Source organism: Periplaneta americana, chromosome 6 (genome assembly GCF_040183065.1).
Source record: "Periplaneta americana isolate PAMFEO1 chromosome 6, P.americana_PAMFEO1_priV1, whole genome shotgun sequence".
Lineage (NCBI taxonomy): Eukaryota > Metazoa > Arthropoda > Insecta > Blattodea > Blattidae > Periplaneta > Periplaneta americana.
The window spans coordinates 33,199,652-33,223,715 of NC_091122.1; the positions used below are offsets into that span (position 1 = coordinate 33,199,652).

The 24,064-nt window shown below is 34.6% G+C and overlaps 1 protein-coding gene across 4 annotated transcripts in view; it reads right to left on the reverse strand.

Annotated features, from left to right (window-relative positions):
- Positions 1-24,064, reverse strand: part of LOC138701183 (serine-rich adhesin for platelets-like) — a 116,005-nt gene that overhangs the window by 12,798 nt on the left and 79,143 nt on the right. For all 4 annotated transcript variants that reach the window (XM_069827810.1, XM_069827811.1, XM_069827809.1 and 1 more), the window contains exons 16-19: positions 14,477-14,738; positions 11,298-11,472; positions 7,713-7,848; positions 5,561-5,606 (exon numbers count right to left, since the gene is read on the reverse strand). In XM_069827810.1, the coding sequence (XP_069683911.1) occupies positions 5,561-5,606; positions 7,713-7,848; positions 11,298-11,472; positions 14,477-14,738 (619 nt within the window). The remainder of the gene's footprint in view (positions 1-5,560; positions 5,607-7,712; positions 7,849-11,297; positions 11,473-14,476; positions 14,739-24,064) is intronic.

A 24,064-nucleotide genomic window follows, 5' to 3' on the forward strand; every position in this document is an offset into this window, starting at 1 on the left:
TTTAGTATTTTTTTAGGATTTTAAATCTTATATTAAGGAATTTATAGGATTTTACGAGAAACACATAAAATAAACAACATACTGTTAATATATGAAGAGTTCGCAGGAAAAACAATGTCACATTTCTGTTAAGGATTAGATAATGATCTAATTGAGTCTATAACTGCAAGATGTAGTGCTGTTTCTACAGAAAATAAAGGAAAGGATTACTGTATTCGTGGTGATAATTCTCCTTTTTACCATTTTTCATAACAACATTAAATTTCGTAGTGATCCATTGAATTAGATAATGACATCAACCTTAACAAAACTGTGACATTCATCATTTTTCCCGCGAACTCTTCATATTACAATACATTCAAAATATTAGTTATTATAGGCCTAACATAAATCTAAAAAGTAACTCCGCCAGCTGTACAAGACAAACACATCAACAATTACTACAAACCTTAACAAGTACAGTGAAATGCCAGTGTAACAAACTGATGGGCAGTAGCAGATGGTGGGTTTGAAAGTTGAGGAGGCCAAGATGTGACTGATGAGAGTTTGCATTTTATGTATTAAAAATATAGGGCGTCACATACCTCATTACCAAGCACCGAATTTTTAGGTTTCAAGAAACTAAAATTAGGTTTTCCAACCTAAGTTTTAGTAATTTTTTACGATTTTAAATCTTATATTTAGGAATTTATAGGATTTTACGGAAAAAAACATAAAATAAATAACATACTGTTAATATATTACAATACAGTAAAGCCCCAATAAGACGCTGTTCAAGGGACCAGGTGTAAACCGCGTATTAACTGGGACCGCATATTAGGCGGGTTTACTAATTTTGACTTATATACAGTATCTATCAGCATTTTTCTTTATTGAAATACATGATTCATGAAAGGTAATATAGTATTACTCAATTATGTAATTACTGTACTTTATGTCAAAGACATTTACAATATGTACTGTACTTAATTCTTTCGAAAAAAAAAGTCATTTATAGTTGTTTGACGTGTGCGTGTTCACCATGTCCTCATGTTTACCACACTTCAGTTTCCTGCGATTATATCCTCCCGACAACATCGTAACTGTAGTGATTGAGTCGCGATTTTTTATTATCATTCTTAATATAGATGATGGGATTCCTAATGAATCAGACAGTTGTTTCTGAGTAAGAGTACTGTTCTCATCGTACTTTCGTAAGATTTCCAATTTTTTTCGTTTAACACTCATTGTAATCACATTTACAGACACTTCAATACACTAAAGGACAACAAACTGCCCAGCAAAAATTTCCAGAATTTTATTACGGCCGAGTGAGGAATGCTGTTTGAGAGAGAGGGTTAGCAAGAGGGTGAGATATTGTAACTGTATGTAGGCTTTAAGCACGCAGGTAAAGAGTCATATAAGAGGGCGTAACAAGAGGGCGGGGTATACTAAGGTATGAAGTATGAAGGTTTAAATGTGCAGGTAAAGGGGTCGAATACCAATACTTTTCAGGTTAATGACACAAGTGAGTTCAGTGACCAAAATGTTTCATTTCTGTTACAGTACATTGCTGAAAATTACATCGAAAATATTCCACAAAAACAGCGTAGGCCTATTATGCGGGACTTGAGCGCAGCAAATGGGGTATTTTATAAAGGTGTTATATACTGCATGAAATGTGCAGGAATCGGACAAAAAAAGCGTAATAAGCGGGCGCATCTTATTGAGTTTTACTGTATATTCAAAATATCCGTTATTATAAGCCTAACATTATAAATCTAAAAAGTAGCCTGATGATTCACATGGTGATGATGGACTGTTTTATGGAACTATTTACGAATATTAATACATATTGAAAGTCTATTATGTCTACAACACTGTATCTTTATTAAATCACTACACTCCTTTAAATAGTGTTCCTAATATGAATTAGGTCCCTTACGGCATTTTAAGTTCTAACCTATGAATTAGGCCTTTTTATGTCATATTAAATTTAAGAATGTTATTCTTTGCTACATAGAAAAGAATTAAAAAAGCAATATTTCGAAAGCAACGAGATAGCAACAAAATAGGTTCGAACCTAAGAATCCAGGCCTTGCTCATTACTATTACATAGCCTACTTGTACAGCAAATTCACTTGACGATACTCTTTCTTTGCAAACCGGTCAATTAGGTCACAGCATACTTAACAACTGCTACTAGAAGAAGCTACAGACAAATCTGTATTTGTTTCTAAACTCTCAATATATTTAATATACTGAAACAAGAGAAACATCAACCAACATAAAAGACAACTTTTACGCAGGGAAAAGAAAACTAACAACACGTGACTCAATTTTCTAAAACCAAGAAGAAAGAATGAGAGGGAGAAAGAGAGAGAGCTTGGCAATACAGCCGAACATAGCCGAAAAGCAGCCGTGACTAGCAGTTGTCAGCGGTGAGTAGGACGGCTCCAAATTCGGCTCGTCTCGTGCGTTATAGTTAAGTTTAAACACTTCGCTAACCAGCTAGCTTATTGGTTGAACTGCTGTTGTCATGGTTACCGGGGAGGAGAGCGATGTAGCTGTCTCCTCTCTTCCGCTTTTGCATGGACAGTGCAGGCTGCTAGATGTCGACTATACAGGTTACAGCGCTATCTGTTATTTGTCGGTACAAATTTTTATATTTATTTTAGTTGGTTATTTAACGACGCTGTATCAACTACTAGGTTATTTAGCGTCGATGAGATTGGTGATAGTGAGATGATATTTGGCGAGATGAGGCCGAGGATTCGCCATAGATTAACCTTGCATTCACATTATGGTTGGGGAAAATCTCGGAAAGACCCCCAAGCAGGTAATCAGCCCAAGTGGGGATCGAACCCATGCCCGAACGCAACTTCAGACCAGCAGGCAAGCGCCTTAACCGACTGAGCCTCGCCGGTGGCTGTTGGTACAAATTATTTTCTACAGTATAGCGAGCGAGCATCACCAACTTAATGTGGTTGACTTGACGTAACTTACATATTAGTCGTACTGAATAGTAAAATTAATATAAAAGGAAAAATGTCATTTGCTATAACTTGTCTATGATCTTAATTCAGCTGGAATTAATACTGTCATATTGTATTCTGGTAAAATAGCAGGGGAGGCACGGCCTCCCATGCCTCCCCTAAAAATCTGCTGCTTCTGATGGGATAACTGTATTTATTTTCGTTATACTGAAATAGATTAAATTTACCTACAAGTTACAATGTAATGGGTAAATACAGTAGATAAAGCCAACTCAAGATGCAATGTATTGAAAAGAGTTGCAAGAATAAAGTAGGAGTGTTCAAGGTCAGTACTGAATACAACGTATAAAAAATATACAACAGAACAAATTCTTTATGGATGTGAAAACTTACTTATAGCATCAACAAAAACCATTGACAAATTAGAAGTGGCACAAAATAATGCTATGAGATCAATCACTGGTGGAATTAAATCTACCCCAATAACAGCAATAATAACAAAGAAGTATTCCATAAAAGATCACTATTGCATTATGAAAGAGTAATAAGGTTACCACATGACACATAATGGTCAAGCTACCAATTCAGATTAAGAAAATTGAAAACACAAAATGGGTTTCTACAGTCAATCCAGAAACTAAGAGATATATTTAATTTTAATTTAAAACCAGAAAAGTTCCTATTACCTAAATCACCATTACAATATGACAATATACATTATAATACAAATTTAATTAAGGATTTGAAGAGAGAAGAATCGTCTATACTTGAATTAAAACAAGTCGCTCTTGAAACTATAAATACATTCTACCCCTACCACAGATTGGTTACACATTTATACAGATGGCTCCAAATATCAAAATGATGAACCAGCTGGGACTAGAATGTATTCCAAATTATTCAGCTTTTATTTGTCTACAGGGAGTCCTACTCACTTCGATGGAGAAATTGCAGCAATCAACAGGTCATTAACACAACTTATTTATCAAATTAATATGTTCAAAAATGCTGTTATATTTAGCGACTAAATTCAACCATACACATACTGGCAAAACAAAATAGAAACCTGTACAGTGAAACTTCCCAATAGCGGACACCTTCGGGGGAAAAAAAAAAAATGTCCATTATTGAGAAGTGTCCGCTATTTAGAAAATCGTTAGTATGTATACAGTACATTAAAATTTCTCATACATATTCAGCACTATATTTTACAGTACAGTGCAGTACAATAGACAGTGAGATTGTTTACAGTATTCATCCAGAGAGAAATCGTACCAGTAAATGTTTTGTAAATAAAATAAACATCAGTCACTGTACCACTTCACCTTACACAAAGAAATTTAGAATTGTTGATTTTAAAATAACATCCTTGTTTTTAAAAAAATTTCACTAACCTGAGTTTTTCCCACATTAAACTTTGTGGCCAGCTCACGAACACTTAATTTCTCCTTCTCACTATGCTTTACAATATCCACTTTCTCTTTTAGTGACAAACGTTTACTTTTTGTGACATTTTTTATGTGACTGTACTTCCGAACATTCAACTTGACAAACTAAGAAAGTACAGACTGCTCATGTACAGTATCACAACTAACAACAACAATGCTGCTTACCGTCAATAAAGTACAAGAACGTTCAAATGCACGATAATGATTGTTGCAAAGAATTGCGTTTAACTTACATCCGTATTTTTCTTTTTTTTCTTTCATGCTGTCCGTTATTTGGAAGTTTTAATTGTTGTTGGGAGATACATTTCAGTGTCCGCATCCGTTATTGAGAATGTCTGCTATTTAGAAGAATTTTATCATAAGGGCCAATGTTTTTTTCCAGGGGAATTTTAAAATGTCCGCTATTGAGAGCAGTCCGCTATTGAGAAGTGTCCGTTAAGGGAAGTTTCACTGTATCTGCAATGGATCCCTGACCATTGTGGTATTATGGGCAATGAGACTGCAGATTGTTTGGCAAAGAAAGGAACTAAAATATTACAAGTATCCTTGAAAAAATATCTTGCCATAGTGGAAAATTGTTCATACAAACACAATTTCAAATCAAAATTTAAAAGAAATTTCAATAAAACAGTAATAATAAATCTTGGTCAGTACTGCTTACTGAAAAACAACATATACCGGTACCTGATTCTCCTTGACATGATGCAGTAGCAAAATTTCGAATGCTAACTGGCCATGACTGTTTAGCAGCACATCTGTTTAAAATTGGAATTACTGGTTCACCAAAATGCATCCTGTGTAACCTAGGAGACTCTTTGATGAATCAAGAACATCTACTTTGGTGTCAAATCTTCTGGATTTGGACTCTAAATTATACTGGGAAGCTAGAAGGCGAATAGAGAACTTCCAAGTGCCTCGGCAATAGATACTACTACCAGCACTATAATGTAATGCGTTCAATATTAACCCTAACTTCACTCTCAAAAACTAAAGTGATGTGTTTTCCCTCAAAATCATGTCCCCTGCACATCTAAAATTATTCAAGATGGGATGTTTTGAAATAAAAACACAGTATATACACAGATAAATAAGTAATTAAGTAAATAAATAAATACATAAATAAATATAACTTCTTACCTTTTGGAGAAACTGGACTCTCCATTTGAAGCGACATCATATAATCCTGGAAACAACAAACAATAATTACGTCAATCTTAATTTCACTTCAATCTTCATGCGACTGCACCTGCAGGTATGAGCAACAACAGCTCATAACTGAACATACAGCAGAACTTCTTCGCAGTTATGCATTTTTCACACTTATTCGTTTGTTTTTCCGAGGTCCCAATTCCTATAATTTCTATGTTAATTTATTTCGGATATATGTTTCTCGTCATTCGTTTTTCACACTTACACCATTGCATTTTTAACCTGTGTAGTCATTTATATGTTCTCGAAATTAGATTTGTCATGAAAATGTAAACACGCGAAAATACAGTACATGTCCATTGTTAAGATGTGATCCACTTTCAAAGAAGTGGAAATTCGAAGCTGTCCATGCTTGCATCCAAAAATCTTGTCCTTTAATAACTCTGTTACTGCTTTAGAAACAGTGAAACATTGCGTGAAATGTTATGATATAACTGAACTGAACAAGTTATGAACCATTATAACTATTTGAGGGCATGGTTTATTCTAAAGGAGCAAGCAGTAAAAAACAACTGACTTTTTGTAAGATAATCACATGTTATTAAATGAAGATCACACTGTAAGAACAAGGTGAGATAATTTCATAAAATTTTCTGACTGCAATTGGAAATGTATTATATCAGCCTTAAGGTGAGAGGATGGTATTTTTTAAGACTTTTTTCCTATTTGGTGTAAATTATTAATTTTTTGTATGTAGAGAGGTCATAGCTGTGGCAACTCAACCAAATAAAAATATAAAAAAAAAATTATTTGAGGGCCCAAAGTTGAAAAAAATACACCCAATGCAGGATTGTACTAAAACCGATATATCTAAACCGTTTTTAAAGATAGATTCAAACAGCTTTTGCAATGTATTTGCAAAAGTATGTTCTACAAACTGTCTGTAACAGAATTTTGATATTAGTCCCTACGTTTGTAAAATGTTGTTGTTGTTGTCTAGTGCCTTGCATTTGGCAATGAAGCCATTAGCAGTCGTGCTTTCCAATACTTTTGAACTGTAGTTTCTTCTGATCTTAATGCTTCACAGGTCTTCAAGTGGTCTTCATTCATTTCTGCTGTTTGTAAAAATAAAAAATTAAAATTTAGTAACAATTTTCTGATTTCCTTTCTTGTAAACAAACGGACGTATTTTTTAAATGAAATCAATTAACAAAATTCTGTTACAAAGAAAAGTTTCCTAATAGTCTAAAGAATGTGTGTTCTAAATTTCATGCATGTATCTTTAGTAGTTCAGAAATTATATCCATTTTGTCTGGCAATGTAGCAAAAAAAATGAAGTTACTGGAAACCCATAAAAGCAGGTGTGTGATTTAAAAATCCATAGCACAGGAAGTTTAAAAATGACGTCTCAACATCCGATAAGGGCACAAATACCCACAAAATGTTATGCAATACATTCCACACATATCAAAGGGTATTTTAAAGAAAAAAATTTTTTGAAAATTTAATTTACCGGAAACAACAATAAAAGTGGGCGAGTGATTTAAAAATCCATAATGCAGGAAGTTTCAAAATGGCGATCCACACATATCACAGAGTATTTTAAAGAATTTTTTTTTTTTTTTTTTTAATTTAGTCATTTTTCATCAAAAATACAATCCTCTCCCCTTAAGCAGCTAAGATTTCCTACAAAAAATCTTAAAAGGGTATGTGTTATAAATTTTAGTACTGCATTAATAGACTCAAAAATGACTTAACTAAGAAGTTCTAAATTTCTCTTGTGAAGATTTTACTAAATTAACTTATTTCTCTTTTCATATTATTCAAATGCTATTTCAGACATTATTAAATATAATTTCACTCATACATTTTTCTCATTTACGAATTTTTTTCTTCAGACCTCCATAAAAACATAAATAAAGTTTCATTGTATTTTGAGACAAGAATGTTATAAATTCTGCTCTCACTAAAAGCATAATCTATTGTCTTCCACTATACCCAGAGAGTAACATTAAGATCCTTCAGTTTCAATACAAGCATAATTATTTTAAAATTCTTAATCTTGAATTGTTAAAATTAGAGAAATGCAACTGATCATTCTGATTTATTCACAGTAATTGTAAAAGGAGTACGATCTTACCTGAAGAACTGTCTTGGCATGAGTAATTTTTGGATTGGCTATTGGAAGTCTGTTGATACTCGCTTCATCTAATCTGCTCAGATCACCAACTGTACGGATATTCTTACGAGTTAATTCTACTACCAGCGCTTTGGTCCTGTAAGCAACCACAACAAACATAAGCAGAAGTTAGATACAACAGTTTAATTCTGTGAGAGTGTCTTTCAAGAGGAATGGCTAAGATTATCTATATCATAAAAAAACACCATTAGTACATATACCAAGCAAAGCAACAATTTCTTTGGGGAGGGGGAGGGGGAGGGGAATTACGACACTATTCAACTGAAAATGGAACCACATCAAAAGTTTGAATTATTCTTCTTAACATATTTTTTTTTTTTTATCCAATGCCACCAGGTTGTCTTTCGACATTTCTGGTCTCCTCTCCCGGCCGTGGCTTACTTGTAACCCACTTCTGAGGTTGGGGTGCCTGGAAGGCGGAGTTATATTACCCCGATGATGTGATAGGATGATTATGATAATGTGGTGCCTTCTTCTTAATATTATCAGTTCATATTATTTGCTGACTCACAGAATATTTTGTATAATCCTAGATTTTGAAGACTGCTGATCTCTTCAGTGACATAAACACTATCGTGAGATAGTTCAATGACAGTGGCATTAAAATAAATGTTTCTAAAACATATCTTACAATTCCCACCAAGAAATTAGTTTGACTATTTCGTTTATATGAAGTCATTCCATTTTCGACCAATGAAGTGTAGTGAAATTTTGAATTCCAACCAATCACAGTCACACTTTGCGATAATTTTTGCAGCTAGATTTATCGCTACCAATTTATCGCATGGTCGTTCTTTTGTTTAGTCGTTGTCGCCAACTGTTTCCCCGTGAATTGATGATCATGAATACATTAAGATGTAACTACACGGTTAAACTTTTCTTTCAACTTTAAAGCAATGAATGCAAGATTGATATTTAATATTAATTAATATATTTACGCAGTGAAGACGACGTTCAAAACGGCGCACCATGTAGACACAAAATCTTCATGCATCTTAATTGAATGTACCTTTTAAACTTGATTCTTTCAATATTCTTCCCAGATTGCACGCATACGCAATTGGAATATTGAACTGTGTAGATGCAGCTTTAGTTCCATTACACACTACAGCGAGAATGTGTTTGTCGAGCTATAAAAAATGCTTTCATGTAGCACTGATTGTAACGGTCGAAATAAGATACAGCTGACATTGGTCCTGCGTCCACAGGTAACTTAACCTATAATATTGTAGCCTATAAAATTTGTATTTTGTGAATGAAATGAAACAATTAATAGAAAGTCAGATGTTCAAATTTATGTAACATCATCGCATATCAAACCCAAATACCTTGCATAGTAATAATAAGGTCTTTGATCAAACTGCCTTCCGTACGGCATAATAAAATTCGTGTTTTAATTAGATTATCTATACAGGGATGGCTTCACTGTGCAGCAACATGTCACGCTGTGAATACATAAACATTGGTAATATAGCTGCCCCCACTGTTACTGTTAAATTAAATTATGATTTCAGCAGATAATGAAAATGTATTTATGTTATTATAATAATAAGAGAAGTGCAGTACATGTAATTAACATGTTAAACCTGTATTTCGCTTTTCGCAATTGGCATTACTAAATAATAACATCGAATTTCTTTATTGCAGTAATCGATATTCATCTATGAGTATTTCAACTTCACAATGTCTGAATAGGTTAAGTATTCATTAATATACAATTATTAACATTTTGTGATCGAATTTTAGAGATATATTATTTACATTTTTATTTTATTCACGAAACAGTCCTAATAAGTCACTCGAGGTCTGAGATTTCCCAGATAAATCCACTCGCTTCGCTCGTGAATTTATCGGCTGATCTCAGACCTCTCGTGACATTACTACAGATAGATTCAACTGCATTTTAAATCAAAACCAAATTAAGAGAAATGATTGACAAAAATCTTGGTGCACTTCTAAACTATTTTATTTTCAAAGACATGTCGATTTCACTAAAGACCATGTGGGGCTGCCCATAGGAGGGGGAAGAGGAGGGGGAGGGGAAAACACTACTTGAGTTGGGGGACCCAGACCGATCCTTAGATACCATTTAGGGAGAAGAAAACACAAGATATTTCCAAATAATAATCAATGAAATAAAATTACAGTTCGAAGAATGGAGCCGGGGAAAAAATAGGATTGTTTATATAGGTCTTTCAGGACCAAAAAAAGCAGATGGAAAAAGAGGAAAATGACAATAACGGGAATGATGCAATGAGGTTCCACTGTTGTGGCCTACTTTTTAAAACTTGATGAACATATAATAATTACTATTTCAATGTGTGATTTAACAAAGTTCCTTTTTTATGTAAGTATTCTTAAGCATACATTTCAAAGTGACATTCGGTTTCCGGAATTTGTACTAATCATTCCACGTGAAACATATATGCACATAGAATTATTCCAATTCAGAAACAACTAAGTAAACTAAAAGAACTCCAAAAGGAAATAACATTTCAATGGATACCTAGTCATTGTGGTATACCTGGAAACGAGAAAGTCGATAATATTGCAAAACAGGCAACATATGTGCAACCAAGACCTCTTCAAGTGATATCTCTAACCAGTGCTTTTGCTTCAGTAAAGTCTCATTTTACAAACCTATGGATCAACAATTGGCTCTCTTCTGACAAAGGAAAAATTTTACAGCCTGTACAAAAGAAACCAAATGACCTGGAAATGTACAAAAATTTGCCCAGACATGTTCAAACATTTTTAACAAGAGCCAGAACAGGTCACATTGTCACTCAATTGTACTTGCACCGATTTCAGATTTCTGATAATCCTACTTGTTTGTGGTGAAATAATCATGATGAAGATCTGGAACACATTCTTTTATACTGTCCATCCATAAACCACAAAAGAAGTAAATTAAAATCATCAGTACCAGTTGCAGAAGACACAGCCCTGCAGTATATATTGACTACACCCCCAACTCTGGCAACTAGCAACAGGCATCTATAATGGACACCGATCAAAATACCTCTCTTTTCTCGTGAAAAACAACAACTGAATAAACTACAGTGAACTATAGTGGACTTTATGTGTCAGCAAACAGCTGGATGCATTAAGAAGATTGATTGATTTCACATGATCAAGCAAAATACATTTTTAGGTTAGGTCTCGTGAATTGTAAACTGTTTAATCAAAGCAATGAATTTTATGTTTTAAGACAAATATTAGATCATAAAGTAATTACTAACTACTAACATAATGTGCGAGAGGTGCAGAAGGAAAATATTATTGAACCATTTAGAAAACACCTTCCCAACATAAAGATAAGATGTGGTAAATAAGCAAGAAATCGTTATTGTTAATATATTATTATTATTATTATTATTATTATTATTATAGTAAATGGCATTATGATTTTACCCTCTTTTGGTGATATCTAGTATTAGTTGGCAACACTGAAGAGACAGCCAAATTAGCCTTTTAGAAACTACTCTTATGTGATCCTCACTATACACCAATATTCATACTTACCACATCACATGTGTTGTCAGACGAGGTGCAACACATTCAATTGGATGATTACAGTTCACCAGGGGAGGGAAAAAGGCATCCTGAGTATTCATGAGTTCTGTAATGGGTTCATCCACAGATCCTTGTGATATCAGGTCAGTCAGGTCAGGTGAGCTTTGACTATGCAGCAAAACATCTACAAAATAAAACAAATAAGACAAACTGTAAATTATTCCAAATACACAAGCTTCCTTGCGTAAGTAGCAGTGTCTGTGTTTTTCCTTTCGTTAATGGTAATGTATATCACTACTATATAATCATAAGAAATAGAATGGAGCATTCTATTATCACCTTTGACTATTGTTTTTTCAAACTGCTGTTTGCTGTTTAATAAGATCAAGTTTGACTGTCCTAGCATTGTTGGTCTCACATCATGTTACCTTCACAATGATTCACTAAAACACTTAACCCCTTCAGGCCTGATGTACATTATAGTGTACATTGTTTCTTTTTCGGAATATCTTCGATACTTTAAAATTTTTTTTGAAAAATTCAATGTGACAGAAATGGAGAACATTATTTTTGAAACATTTCTATACCTGAATTAAAAATAAAATTTAAAATTTTGGGGTCCCAGGGGACAAAATTGTCCCCAAACTTTGATTTTCTGTGACGACTTGATTTGGGAATTTTGGATCCCCAAAATGATTGTGAGACCAGTTTTTTTTTCAATTGTTTTTAATATAAATTCAGGTCTGAAGGGGTTAAATTCACGGCACTACTGTGTGATTACCGATATGTAATATGATGATATGAGTGAGATTCATAAACTTTTTCTGAATATACATTATCACAGCTCTTTGCTCAGTGCATCCCATTTTAAGACTAATGCCTACTGACCATATTTTTTGGTAACAGTGATATATGCAGTGTTTACCACAATTACTTTCTTTGTTACAATTACCCATCTAGATACCTAAACGACCATATTTACGCAAAACAGACTAGACAAATGATGCGAAATTTGGATCGATGTGCGAAATGTCAACAACCACGAAATACACCTCCATTATCACAGAAACTACGAAATATGCACGCAAATGTTATTCATGTTGTTAGAAAATATAGGCCTATTTGTGACTTTTATTTCAGTTAATTTGTCAACTACATGGAATATCAACATTCCTGTATTTTCTCTATGGATATTGTGTATACTCACTTTTACTATCTATCTAGACACACACCTTCATCTCAAACAGCAGAAATAACTGAAATGCTCTCTCAATTAATTAATAACACTCAATAAAAGAACTATATTCCAATGGATACCATCCCATTGTGGAATCCTGGGAAACGAGAATGCGTTATGTTTCAGCAAAGAAGGGCAGCACTGCTACTTACATACCTGTTACTAAATCTATGTATTCCTCTGTGAAAAAATTTATTAAATCAACATACTTAGACTTCAACAAACAAAATTTGTTAACACAATCTCAATGGAAAAAAAGAAACTCTCTGCATCATAATCCACAGTTAATTCCCGATTTACCACGAAAATCATCTGTAGCTGCATTTAGATTGGCAACAGGCCATGACTGTTTGGCCAAGCATCTGCATAAAATTGGAATATATCAGTCCCCTAACTGCCCATTGTGCAACTCAAATCAAGAAATGGATGTGGAACATCTCAAAATCTGTGCTTCAGTGGCTGACCATGACAATATCTTTGAAAAATATTGGAGTGCAAGGTCAAATGACTTTACTGTCAATCGCCTGGCGTTAGAAAACAACAACACTTTTATTATATTTATGGCCATCGGAAAAAAAGACAGACTGCATCAGTTTTTGGTGCTTTATTAACACAAAATCTGGTAAATGGTCAATCCGAGGTTTGGTAGTTAATCATGTGCTCATGCTCCATTATAATATTTTTAAGTAATTGATTAACTAGCGGACTTACTCGTGTTAATTATGTAAGTCTGTGCGGCTTGCAGCTGTTTTGGTGCTTCATCACACCATCCTCAGAGTCTACTAGATCTCGGTGTCATCTCGAACTTCTCTGCCTGTTGTGTGGGTGCGTTTGATTGTTGAAAAGTGTTGAAATGTGGAGTCAAACAGTGTGTATGTACTGAAATTGATCTGTGTGTTGAGAATTTGATCGGGATGTGTTTTAGTGTGTTTGTATATTTCGTATTGTTCTAGTATGTTGAGTTTTTGGTTCTTGGGTTGTATGTGTAGGATTTCCATGTCCGCATTTATGTTATTGTATGTATGGTTAGCATTGGTTATGTGATGGCGTATGTAGATGTATTGTGTCCTCTGGTTATTGCTTTAATGTGTTCTTTGTAGCACACATAAGATCGCATCTTCATTCAGAAAGCAGAAATACAACATAGCATACAGAACAGAAAACACACTATAAAGACATCTCAACACACAAAAAAACACAAACAAATAAATACGACCACACATATGTATATAAAATCACATGTAATAGTTGCGACAAGTTCTACATTGGACAGACAGGCAGATCATTCCAAACATGCTACAATACATCTACATACGCCGATCACATAACCAATGCTAATCATACATACAATTACATAAATGCGGACATGGAAATCCTACACATACAACCCAAGAACCAAAAACTCAACATACTAGAACAATACGAAATATACAAACACATTAAAACACACCCCGATCAAATTCTCAACACACAGATCAATTTCAGTACACACACACTATTTGACTCCACATTTCAACAATCAAACGCACCCACACAACAGGCAGAAAAGTTCGATATGACGCCGTGATCTAGTAGGCTCTGAGGATGGTGTCATGAAGCACTGAAACAGCTGCAAACCGCACAAACTTACATAATTAACACGAGTAAGTCCGCTAGTTAATCAATTACTTATATTCAAGTGTTAAAAGTAGTGTACACAAGATTCAAAATGGTATAATATTTTTGTTCTTACTGAAAAGTGTTTTCTGGAGTTGAGAGGTTTTAGAATAATTGGGACAATACGGTATCTAAAAGAATGCTGCAATACCCCTGCAACTCCTATACATAATTATATAATATTACATCTGAGTCCTTGACCTCAATTTACTCTAAGTACAGTCCTGTGTTATTTCAAACTCAATGTGAATAGAAACAGAATTACTAGGAGACATCAAGTTATTCATTCTCTCACCTTTTGTACTTGGAGGTAACATTGGGCTGCTTAATGATGAAGCAGGGCTTGCAACAGGTGACATCCTCAAAGGACTGTTTCTTGCTGCGCGGAATTTTGCAGTCTTCAGAGTCTTCCGGTCTCGTTTCTTCATGCCTATCTGCATTCTGTTACCAGGAGATAATGTCTTCCTAACACTATTTCCAGAGTCCTCCACAGTCTCATGAGCTGAGAATACTCTCGTACCAGAAACCTCTGGGACAGAGAACGACACCCGCTTTTTCTGTATAAAAAGATAGAACTCTTTAACATACAAGGTATTTTGATAGAAAGATATTCGACTCTCGAAAACAGAGAGGAAATACTGACCAAAAGCTATGAGACAAAGATGACCTACAGTGTGGCCAACGAAATGTCATCCATTGAGAATTATTAATAAAAGTTTTCTTTTCAGGTAGAAAATATCCTTGTTCCATATGAAAGAATTTCTAACACTTAGTCTAAAAAAGAATCTTATTCAGACGTTTATAATGCCCCATTTTGATTACTGCGATTCCTTGCTAACTAATGTAAGTTCACTCTTAGCTGAGAGACTACAACGTGTTCATAATGTGTGCATACTGCATACGATTCATCTGCAATACTTGTAAATTTGACCATATAACACCTTCCCTCCAGTTACTTTCATGGGTGCGTCTGAAGGAATGAAGAACAATGCATTCACTGTCTCTTCTGTTTAGAATCATACATACTTCTACTCCAAATTATCTGTTATCGCACTTTCAATTTCTTAGAACTCTTCGAAACCGACATCAAGGACTTCTTTCTATCCCTCATCATAGACGTCTTTATACTCATCCTCCTATACTGTAGAATTACCTCGCCTCTGGAATTCGTTACCTAATGACGTCAGGGACTGCCGGACTTTATCACAATTCAAAATGAAATTGGAAAATTTTGTCTTAGTTAATGTTTTTAGGTATTGCTAGAAGTATTGATTTGTGTTTTTTTTTCTTTTTCTTTTTTAATCTAGAGTAAAATTGCAAGTTTCTTGTTTATGTTAGTTAATTAGTTAGGATACAATTAATTATGATACTTAATCACTCATTTAAAGTTTGTGTGACTGCAGCCTGTGTATATTTTTATGTGGCTTTACTTTGTTTATAGTGTTTTTTTCTCTCTCTCTCTTTATTTCTTGTGTAGCTTTATTTTGTATATAGTGTATTTTTTTCTATTCATTTCTATTATTGTATTTGTATTCCTGGTGTTGTGGAAGAGAAGGCCTGATGGCCTTAACTACACCAGAATAAATAAATAAGTAAATCCACACTTTGAAAAGAGAAGGCTGGATTCCTGTCTGATACAACAGACGTCAACAACAGTCTATGTGGTATAGCACTGCCCGTTGTGTTATTGTTTTCAAGATGGCAGAAAAGGAAAGATTGACACTGGAGCAGAAAACGAAAATAGTTTTACTTTTCACAGAAACAAAGAGTGTGGTGATAACACAGCAACGTTTTCGTGCTCATTTTCGGACGAGGTGGGCCCCCTGTAGACAGACAGCGAGAAAATTGCTCCAAACATTTCAAACAAATGGCACCTTGTTGGAGCCAAAGCGATCATGTGCTTCCACAGAATATTGAAGCCGTGAGGGTGGCAGTGACCAGGAGTCCCAGTAAATCAACCAGAACTCTTTCCAGGCAGTTGGGGATCCGTCACATAGTCTTCAGAGTTTACTCCATAAAGATCTGCACCTCTTTCCCTATAAAATCACAGTGGCTCACAAATTGCAAGCGAATGACAGACAACGAAGGGTCCAATTTGCCACTTGGGCACTTGCGCAAGGTGACGACGTAATGCATAACACCTGGTTCTCTGATCAGGCGTACGTGCATCTGAATGGAAGTGTAAACAAGCAGAATATTCGATATTGGGGAAGACAAAAGCCTGATACAGTGCACGAGGTTGAGAGTTTCGGTTCGAAGGTGTCTGTGTGGGCTGCCATGTCCAGCCATAGCATAATCGGCCTTTTCATCTTTAATGATACTGTGAACTCCGTCCGCTACAATGACATGCTGCAAAACTTTTTCATCCCACAGTTGTTTTTTATTTTACTGGGTTAATTTACGATGCTTTATCAACATCTAGGTTATTTAGCGTCTGAATGAAATGAAGGTGATAATGCCGGTGAAATGAGTCTGGGGTCCAGCACCGAAAGTTACCCAGCATTTGCTCGTATTGGGTGAGGGAAAACCTCGGAAAAAACCTCAACCAGGTAACTTGCACCGACCGGGATTCGAACCCGGGGCGCCTGGTTTCGCGGCCAGACGCGCTGACCGTTACTCCATAGGTGTGGACACTTTCCATGAATATGCAATGGTTTATGCAAGATGGTGGTCGTCCACATATGGAAAATCTTGTGCTGGATTTACTACATGGAAACTTCGAGAATCGTGTGATGTCGAATCGGAAAGATTTCATGGTGGATCAATGTGGTCATCACACAGTCCTGACCTTAACCCCTGCGGCTTTTCTTGTGGGGGTTCATGAAGGAAAAAAAAATCTTCCGAAAAAACCCTACAAATCTTTTACAGTTGCGTGCAGCAATCATTAACGTTTTTCAAGTAGTGACAGAGGACTTGTGCAGGAAAGTGGTGAATAACATGAAGGTTCGTCTTGACGAGGTCCTACAACAAGATGGTCGACATATTGAGCATGTTTTGCGTCGACAGTAACCATGCACAGTTCAGCCCATGTTGTGATTTTTTCCTTGTTAGGAGGGAGGGAACATTCCATGCACTACGACCTGAGGTCTATTATACACCCCCCGATATGGGATGAGTTGCGTGCCCACCGATCTAACTACTTGACCCTCTCAACGACAGGTCCCTACAGCCAACAGAGTCCATGTACCACTCCTGCTTCGACAACCCCCCCCCCCCCCAAGGCTCCCTTAATGGTCCGAGGTGGATTCTGTAGAAAGTTATTATACAAATAAATACTGTATTCACAAAACAAAATGGATGACATTTCATTGGCCACACTGTAGGTGTTGGAATGATCAATAAATTCTGTCTAGTGTTGAAATACATTATTCTTAGCTCCAAATCTAAAGCACTTTGACATAATGAATGAATGAATGTGCCATTTCTGTTGTACCACTCTGGTTGCCATCGAGGTGGAGAAAGAGGAACAAGATGACGGACAAGAGGGTCAAAACTTTAGGGGGAGGGGTGATGTGATGTTATGTTATGATATGATATGATAAAAAGAAAGTGAAGACTGTTATCCTCGTGTGTAAAACAAAATGCAGAAAGTGTTACAGGCAGTGGATAGTTAAAACGTTTAGAGTATTTGTTTGTGATTTAAATCTCAGTTCCAAGTTTCAACTTTAAATATTTTATATTTTTATATACTGCATTCTAAAAGAAACACATGACTAATATGCTCTGCAATTATAAGCACAAACATCTACAGTAAGTATTACTAGATAAACCTAGCAGGCATATCCTGGTTTACAGGTGTTACTCTTTTAAAGCATGGAACAAAAACATTATATATATATATATATATATATATATATATATATATATATATATATATACTTATTAGCGGAGAAAAATTCGTTCCTGTAATACGAATAGAGCCCAGGACCCTCAGCTTGGCACGCTGAGTGCTCATTCCATCTGAGCTATGCTGGAACCTGATCCACAGCACTGGCCGAACTCTCCTTTGTATCGTAATGGTCTACTACCTACATTTTAGACATAATATATGTCATGTATGCAGGAGCGTATATTTAAATGACTTTCATGGCCATTCCAACAACAGTTCTAGAGAGAATTGTTAACGATATATATATATATATATATATATATATATATATATATATATATGTACACATACATACATTTATATATACACAGTATATTCTTATTAGAGAACATCGCCGTCGTCTATTGAATGTCAATGACTGGATTCAATTCCTGGTGCCGGAACGAATTTTTCTCCGCTAATAAATAAATATATTTAGTATAGTATGACAACTGAAATACATGTCGTAATAGTGCTCTAGAACTGAGTACACAAAGGATATGATTCACTGAAATACTGATATGAAAGAAAAACGCGTGCATTTTTGTTCAGATAGCAATTCTGTCAAACTCATCAACTGTATCAACGCAGCTTTTGCTGTTTTGACGATTGTATGCAAATGTTTGTCCTGTACTCACGAATCACTCGGAAAACAAAAGTTTTACATACTCCCGTACGCAGTTTTATTTGCGATGTCTGAAATCATTGCAGGCATATTTAAATACTCGGCCAATCTTCGATATCACCCCACACCTCAAACGAGACTGAGGTCTGATTTAAGTTTCTTTTTGGGTTAGATAGGTTAAATATGGGGATAGCTAAGTGAAATTAAACCGAGGTATGTGAAAAGGTTGTGGGTTAGTTCAGATTATTGAAGTGATATAAGGCCAAGGAATTGTGTAATGTGGGGAGATACCGAAGTTTCATCAAATTCTCTTCCGCTTTATACATATTCAATACGTGTTTTTCTGAGCTACGCAACGCTGTTCGTGTAGTTCTTGGCGAACTTAAGACATATTTGCACGCTCTGTATATCGTGACATATTTTCATGTTACATGTAACACTGAATTACCGAAAGTATAATGTAGTATAATTATTACGATTAACGAAGTTGCAACGAACAGATAGCAAAACACTTAGCCTATAAAGAACACTAGTCAGTAGCCAGCATTACGAAACGTTTGAGGTTAAGTCCGACAAGCATACTCAATCAAGTTGGCAGTATTTGACCTCTAAAATGTTATAGCATTAATTGTTATGAAAAATTTAAATGCTGATTTGCTTTCACATTTAACAATTACAAATATTGAACGAAATAAGTTTTGATGTACTGGTACTGTGTTTAATAGCAGACTACAGAGTAAATCGTAATATGTACGTACGTACAGTAGGCCTACTATACGTTTGGGCAACAGTTCGTTGCAGGTTAGGGTTGAAAATCCAGTGCAACCAGAAAATTTATTGCTTCTGGTATCTAACACAAAAGCTTACCACTTCTTGTGTAAGAAAAACAAAATTTAAGTAAATTTCAAGCACATTTCTATAAATTACTTTTGTCTAAAGGTTTCAAATAGGCCTACACTACATTTCATGCACTATTTTCTTAATGGAATCGATTAATAAAAAATATTTCATGTGAATACAATAATTAAGCCAACAGTTTAGCAACAAAGAATGCTAAACACAACAAAGAATGCTAAACACAGTTAATACCTATACTGTGATGCTAAGAACAAACAAGTCTGAGGTGGATGAAACAATAGACTAACAAACAGCATGCCTAAAACCTTTGTTCAGGAGAAAGAAAATGTACTACTTTAAAAATTCAGAGCAATTTGAAGCTGTTGCTTTGAGGATAATGCTTCATTCTTTGCAGTCGTATGTTCAACATGTTACCAATTCTCTCAAGCACATACCCAAACGTTTCAAAATTCAATCTAAACTTCTCATTGTATTCAGAAGTTTGTTCCATATGTTCATAACATATCCTTCCTAAAATTTCTTGGATATCGAACATATATTCCCTCTTCATCACTATCTGAATCAGAATTATATTACTGACGAGGAAAGATCACCAAGTGATAATGGATTTTCACAACGATTTTTCCCCCACAAGTTCCAATGAAATAAGAAATCTCTCTATAAATTTCTACATCTGGAGTAGGCCTAGCCTTCGAGATATGATTTTTCAAAATAATCACTGACACTCATTTAAGTCTCATCATATCTCCATTGCCATCATGAAGGAGAAAATGTTTAATGCTTCAAATGTTTATGCATTGCCCTCAAGATCAGATACATTTGGAAGTTCTCTTACAGTGTTCTGTTACATGGCACGAATATTATATTGCATCAGAGAGATAATGTGATAAAATTGCAGTCCTTAACACATAATCAGTTTACATTTCCTAAATATGTAAATATGTTTAAATATAGCTGGAATAAAGCCTAGTACCTTGACAGCAAACCTGATAAATTCGTCACTCCTGTAGAATTCTGTTTTCACATTGATGTACAGAACTGCTCTAAAGCTGACTGTGAGGAACTTATTTTCTGAAATGTTCGTGGTGCAAAGTTCAAGTGTATTTTGAGAATTTTTATGAGATTTCCATTACTATGATCGGTACAGTGAGTAATTTCAGATATGCTTACATTTCCTTATCATTTCTTCATAGACTTTTCTACAGTCAATTTCATGAATATTAGTTACCTGGTATGTCATTTTCCTAACATATTATTTAAGGAGATTTTGACAGTACGGTATATAGCTAGATGAGATTTATTGTCTGATAGTTGTTATGACTCTGGATTGAAGAATTAAAAAAAACCATATCTCGAAGATTATGCTTTCTCCGGATGTAGATATTTATAAGACGGTTTCTTATTTCAAATGGAACATACGGGGGAAAAAATCGTTGTGAAAATCCATTATCACTTGGTGAGCTTTCCTTGTGAGTAAAGTGAATGAATGAATTTCAATTGTTTGCACAGCTTTGTCTTCAAAATCTAACACTGCAATACATTTTACTTTTTACCAATAATGGAATTATTAGTTAAAATACTCATGGAACTAACCCTAATAATATGAATAAATATTATTTGCTTTGCTGCTATAAAAACATTTTACCATATTATCAGACATTTTATTAATAGCATATTATTAGGGTTTACATTAATAACTAATATTATTAACTAATAATTTTATAAAACAGAACACTAATAATATTATTTAATAATATTATCTAATACAATAAAACTTTGTTTGAACGTTTCTCACTGATACAGCAAAATGTCTATACTTTTCATGTTAATTTATTTGAGTTACACATTTTTTACACTTATACGATCGTATTTTAAACCCTGGGAGGTAAAAAACTTCATTTATACGTTCTAATTCAATTTTGCTCGAAATTAGATTTGCCGTGAAAATGTAAGAATACGAAAATACCATATTTACTCGAATATAATACGTACACCATTTTTTATCCTAAAATCCCGAAAAAAAAATACTAGCGGATATAATACACATGTGCTAAAAACCACTCAAGATTAAAATTATATTATAAAGATATATTATACTAGTTATATATCATATTCATCCTCATTTGCAATGTCAGAACTGGAACTTCCAGTCAACAGGTCTGGGTTGGTGTCAGAACAATGACTGACAATGACTAACATCATACCACTCTTTCATCAGTAATCACTGGTAAATTATTTTGGTTTAATTGAAGACGTACAATTGTTAAAATATGTATACATAAAAACACGAACTCACAGTGGTCATTTCTATCAAATGTTTCCCATCATACATAACATAAATAGTGTTAATTTAAATTTGTTTGAATATGAGCATTTGAGTGTGAATGTAATATGCCAAAGAATATAAAATGAATGGGTTATTTATGAAAGGGCATAAGTCGCTAATTTTGTGAAAATGAGTTTGTAATGTAATACTGCTCTTTGGATGTAGATACATCGATTTAGATATGAAGAGAACTAAGTTTCACTCTATAATGCTTAGTAGAATTTATGATACAATTTTTATTTCAGCCTTAATTTCAAAATTTTGGCCAGTAAGCAGTTTTTCTTAAATTGCTAACAATTTAGTATTCAAGACTTAGGCCCTTTCATAAATAACCCATTCAAATACACCTCAGTTTCCAAGACTACACTGTAAAAAAAAAGTGCGTATTATAATCACGTAAATACGGTACAACATGTGTTCATTGTTGAGATGTGGCTGGCTTTGAAATTACTGAAAATTCGAAGCTGCCTATTTTTGTCTCTCCACATGCTACCTTCAGCAGTTGCACAGTATTGCCAGAAGTTTGTTTTAGAGAATCATGTGAAGATAACATGCTGAGGGTGGTCCAGTGACTATAACAGCGCAAGCATGCCACTGATGTTGGTTTTAGTGATGAACTAGTTCACATATTAAGGAATGCATGTAGCAAGATGACTGAGACTGACGAACTATGTTGCGTTATGTGGGATGAAATAATTTTAAAAGCAAACTTGTGATACATTAGTAATGAAAACACCATAGACGGCTTTAAAAGATATTGTAACAGTTAGTCGCCTGATAAAATTGGCAACTATGGTCTTGTGTTTATAGTTAGAAAAATTTAGGGCAGGTATTTACAGTAATTATAAACAAGTTCTTGGCTATTTCTTAGCAAATTGTAGCTCAATTGGTAATGTTAGTTGGTTTCACTTACTTACTTACTGGCTTTTATGGAACCCGCAGGTTCATTGCCACCCTCACATAAGCCCGCCATTGGTCCCTATCCTGAGCAAGATTAATCCATTCTCTATCATCATATCCCACCTCCCTCAAATCCATTTTAATATTATCTTCCCATCTATGTCTCGGCCTCCCTAAAGGTCTTTTTCCCTCCAGCCTCCCAACTAAAACTCTATATGCATTTCTGGATTCACCCATACGTGCTACATGCCCTGCCCATCTAAACGTCTGGATTTAATGTTCCTATTTATGTCAGGTGAAGAATACAATGCGTACAGTTCTGTGTTGTGTAACTTTCTCCATTCTCCTGTAACTTCATCCCTCTTAGCCCCTAATATTTTCCTAAGCACCTTATTCTCAAACACCCTTAACCTATGTTCCTCTCTCAACGTGAGAGTCCAAGTTTCACAACCATAAAGAACAACCGGTAATGTAACTGTTTTATAAATTCTAACTTTCAGATTTTTTGACAGCAGACTGGATGATAAAAGCTTCTCAACCGAATAATAACACGCATTTCCCATATTTATTCTATGTTTAATTTCCTCCTGAGTATCATTTATATTTGTTGGTCTCACTAATAATGCAATAGAGATGCCGAGTAGCATCGGCTTAAAAGTAGTAGCTACCGTTTGTGATCATGGCTTTAATAATAAAGTGTATCATTTATTAAGAATTACCATTGATCAGCCCTTCTTGACAATAAGTGACAAGAAAATAGTGACTTTTTTGACATGTCACACTTGATCAAAAGCACCTGAAACATGTTCAAAAAGAATTATCATCATCCTCTTATCATGTCCTTTCGGAAGGTTGATTCCAAATATGCCTCCATTTCAAAAAGTATTCTGTTCAGTTTAACTCTATGGATGGAAAAATTATAAAATGGCTGTACATTAAACAGGTACATGAATTTGATAAAGATATAAAAGGTTTTGTATGACTAAACTTACTGTTAGAGACATTGGGAGGAATTCTTAAAAAAAAAAAAAAAAAAAAAACCTGTACAACTTACTAGAAGTGTATAGTATTTTTACATGTCTAAAATTTAATGTTGTTAACTAATTCAGAGTTTTTGACAGTAAATTCCATTAATTATCTCGTTCTCCAATATTCCCCACACACAGCCTAAAATTTAATGAAGTTTACAAACAAACTGGCATAATGTCATTAAGTGTTAACCTTAAAAAAAAAATATGTGCAAGATTGCCTTCAATGTTGCCACGAGAAAAACATATTGTAACAGTTTATTTAAAACATTTGTATA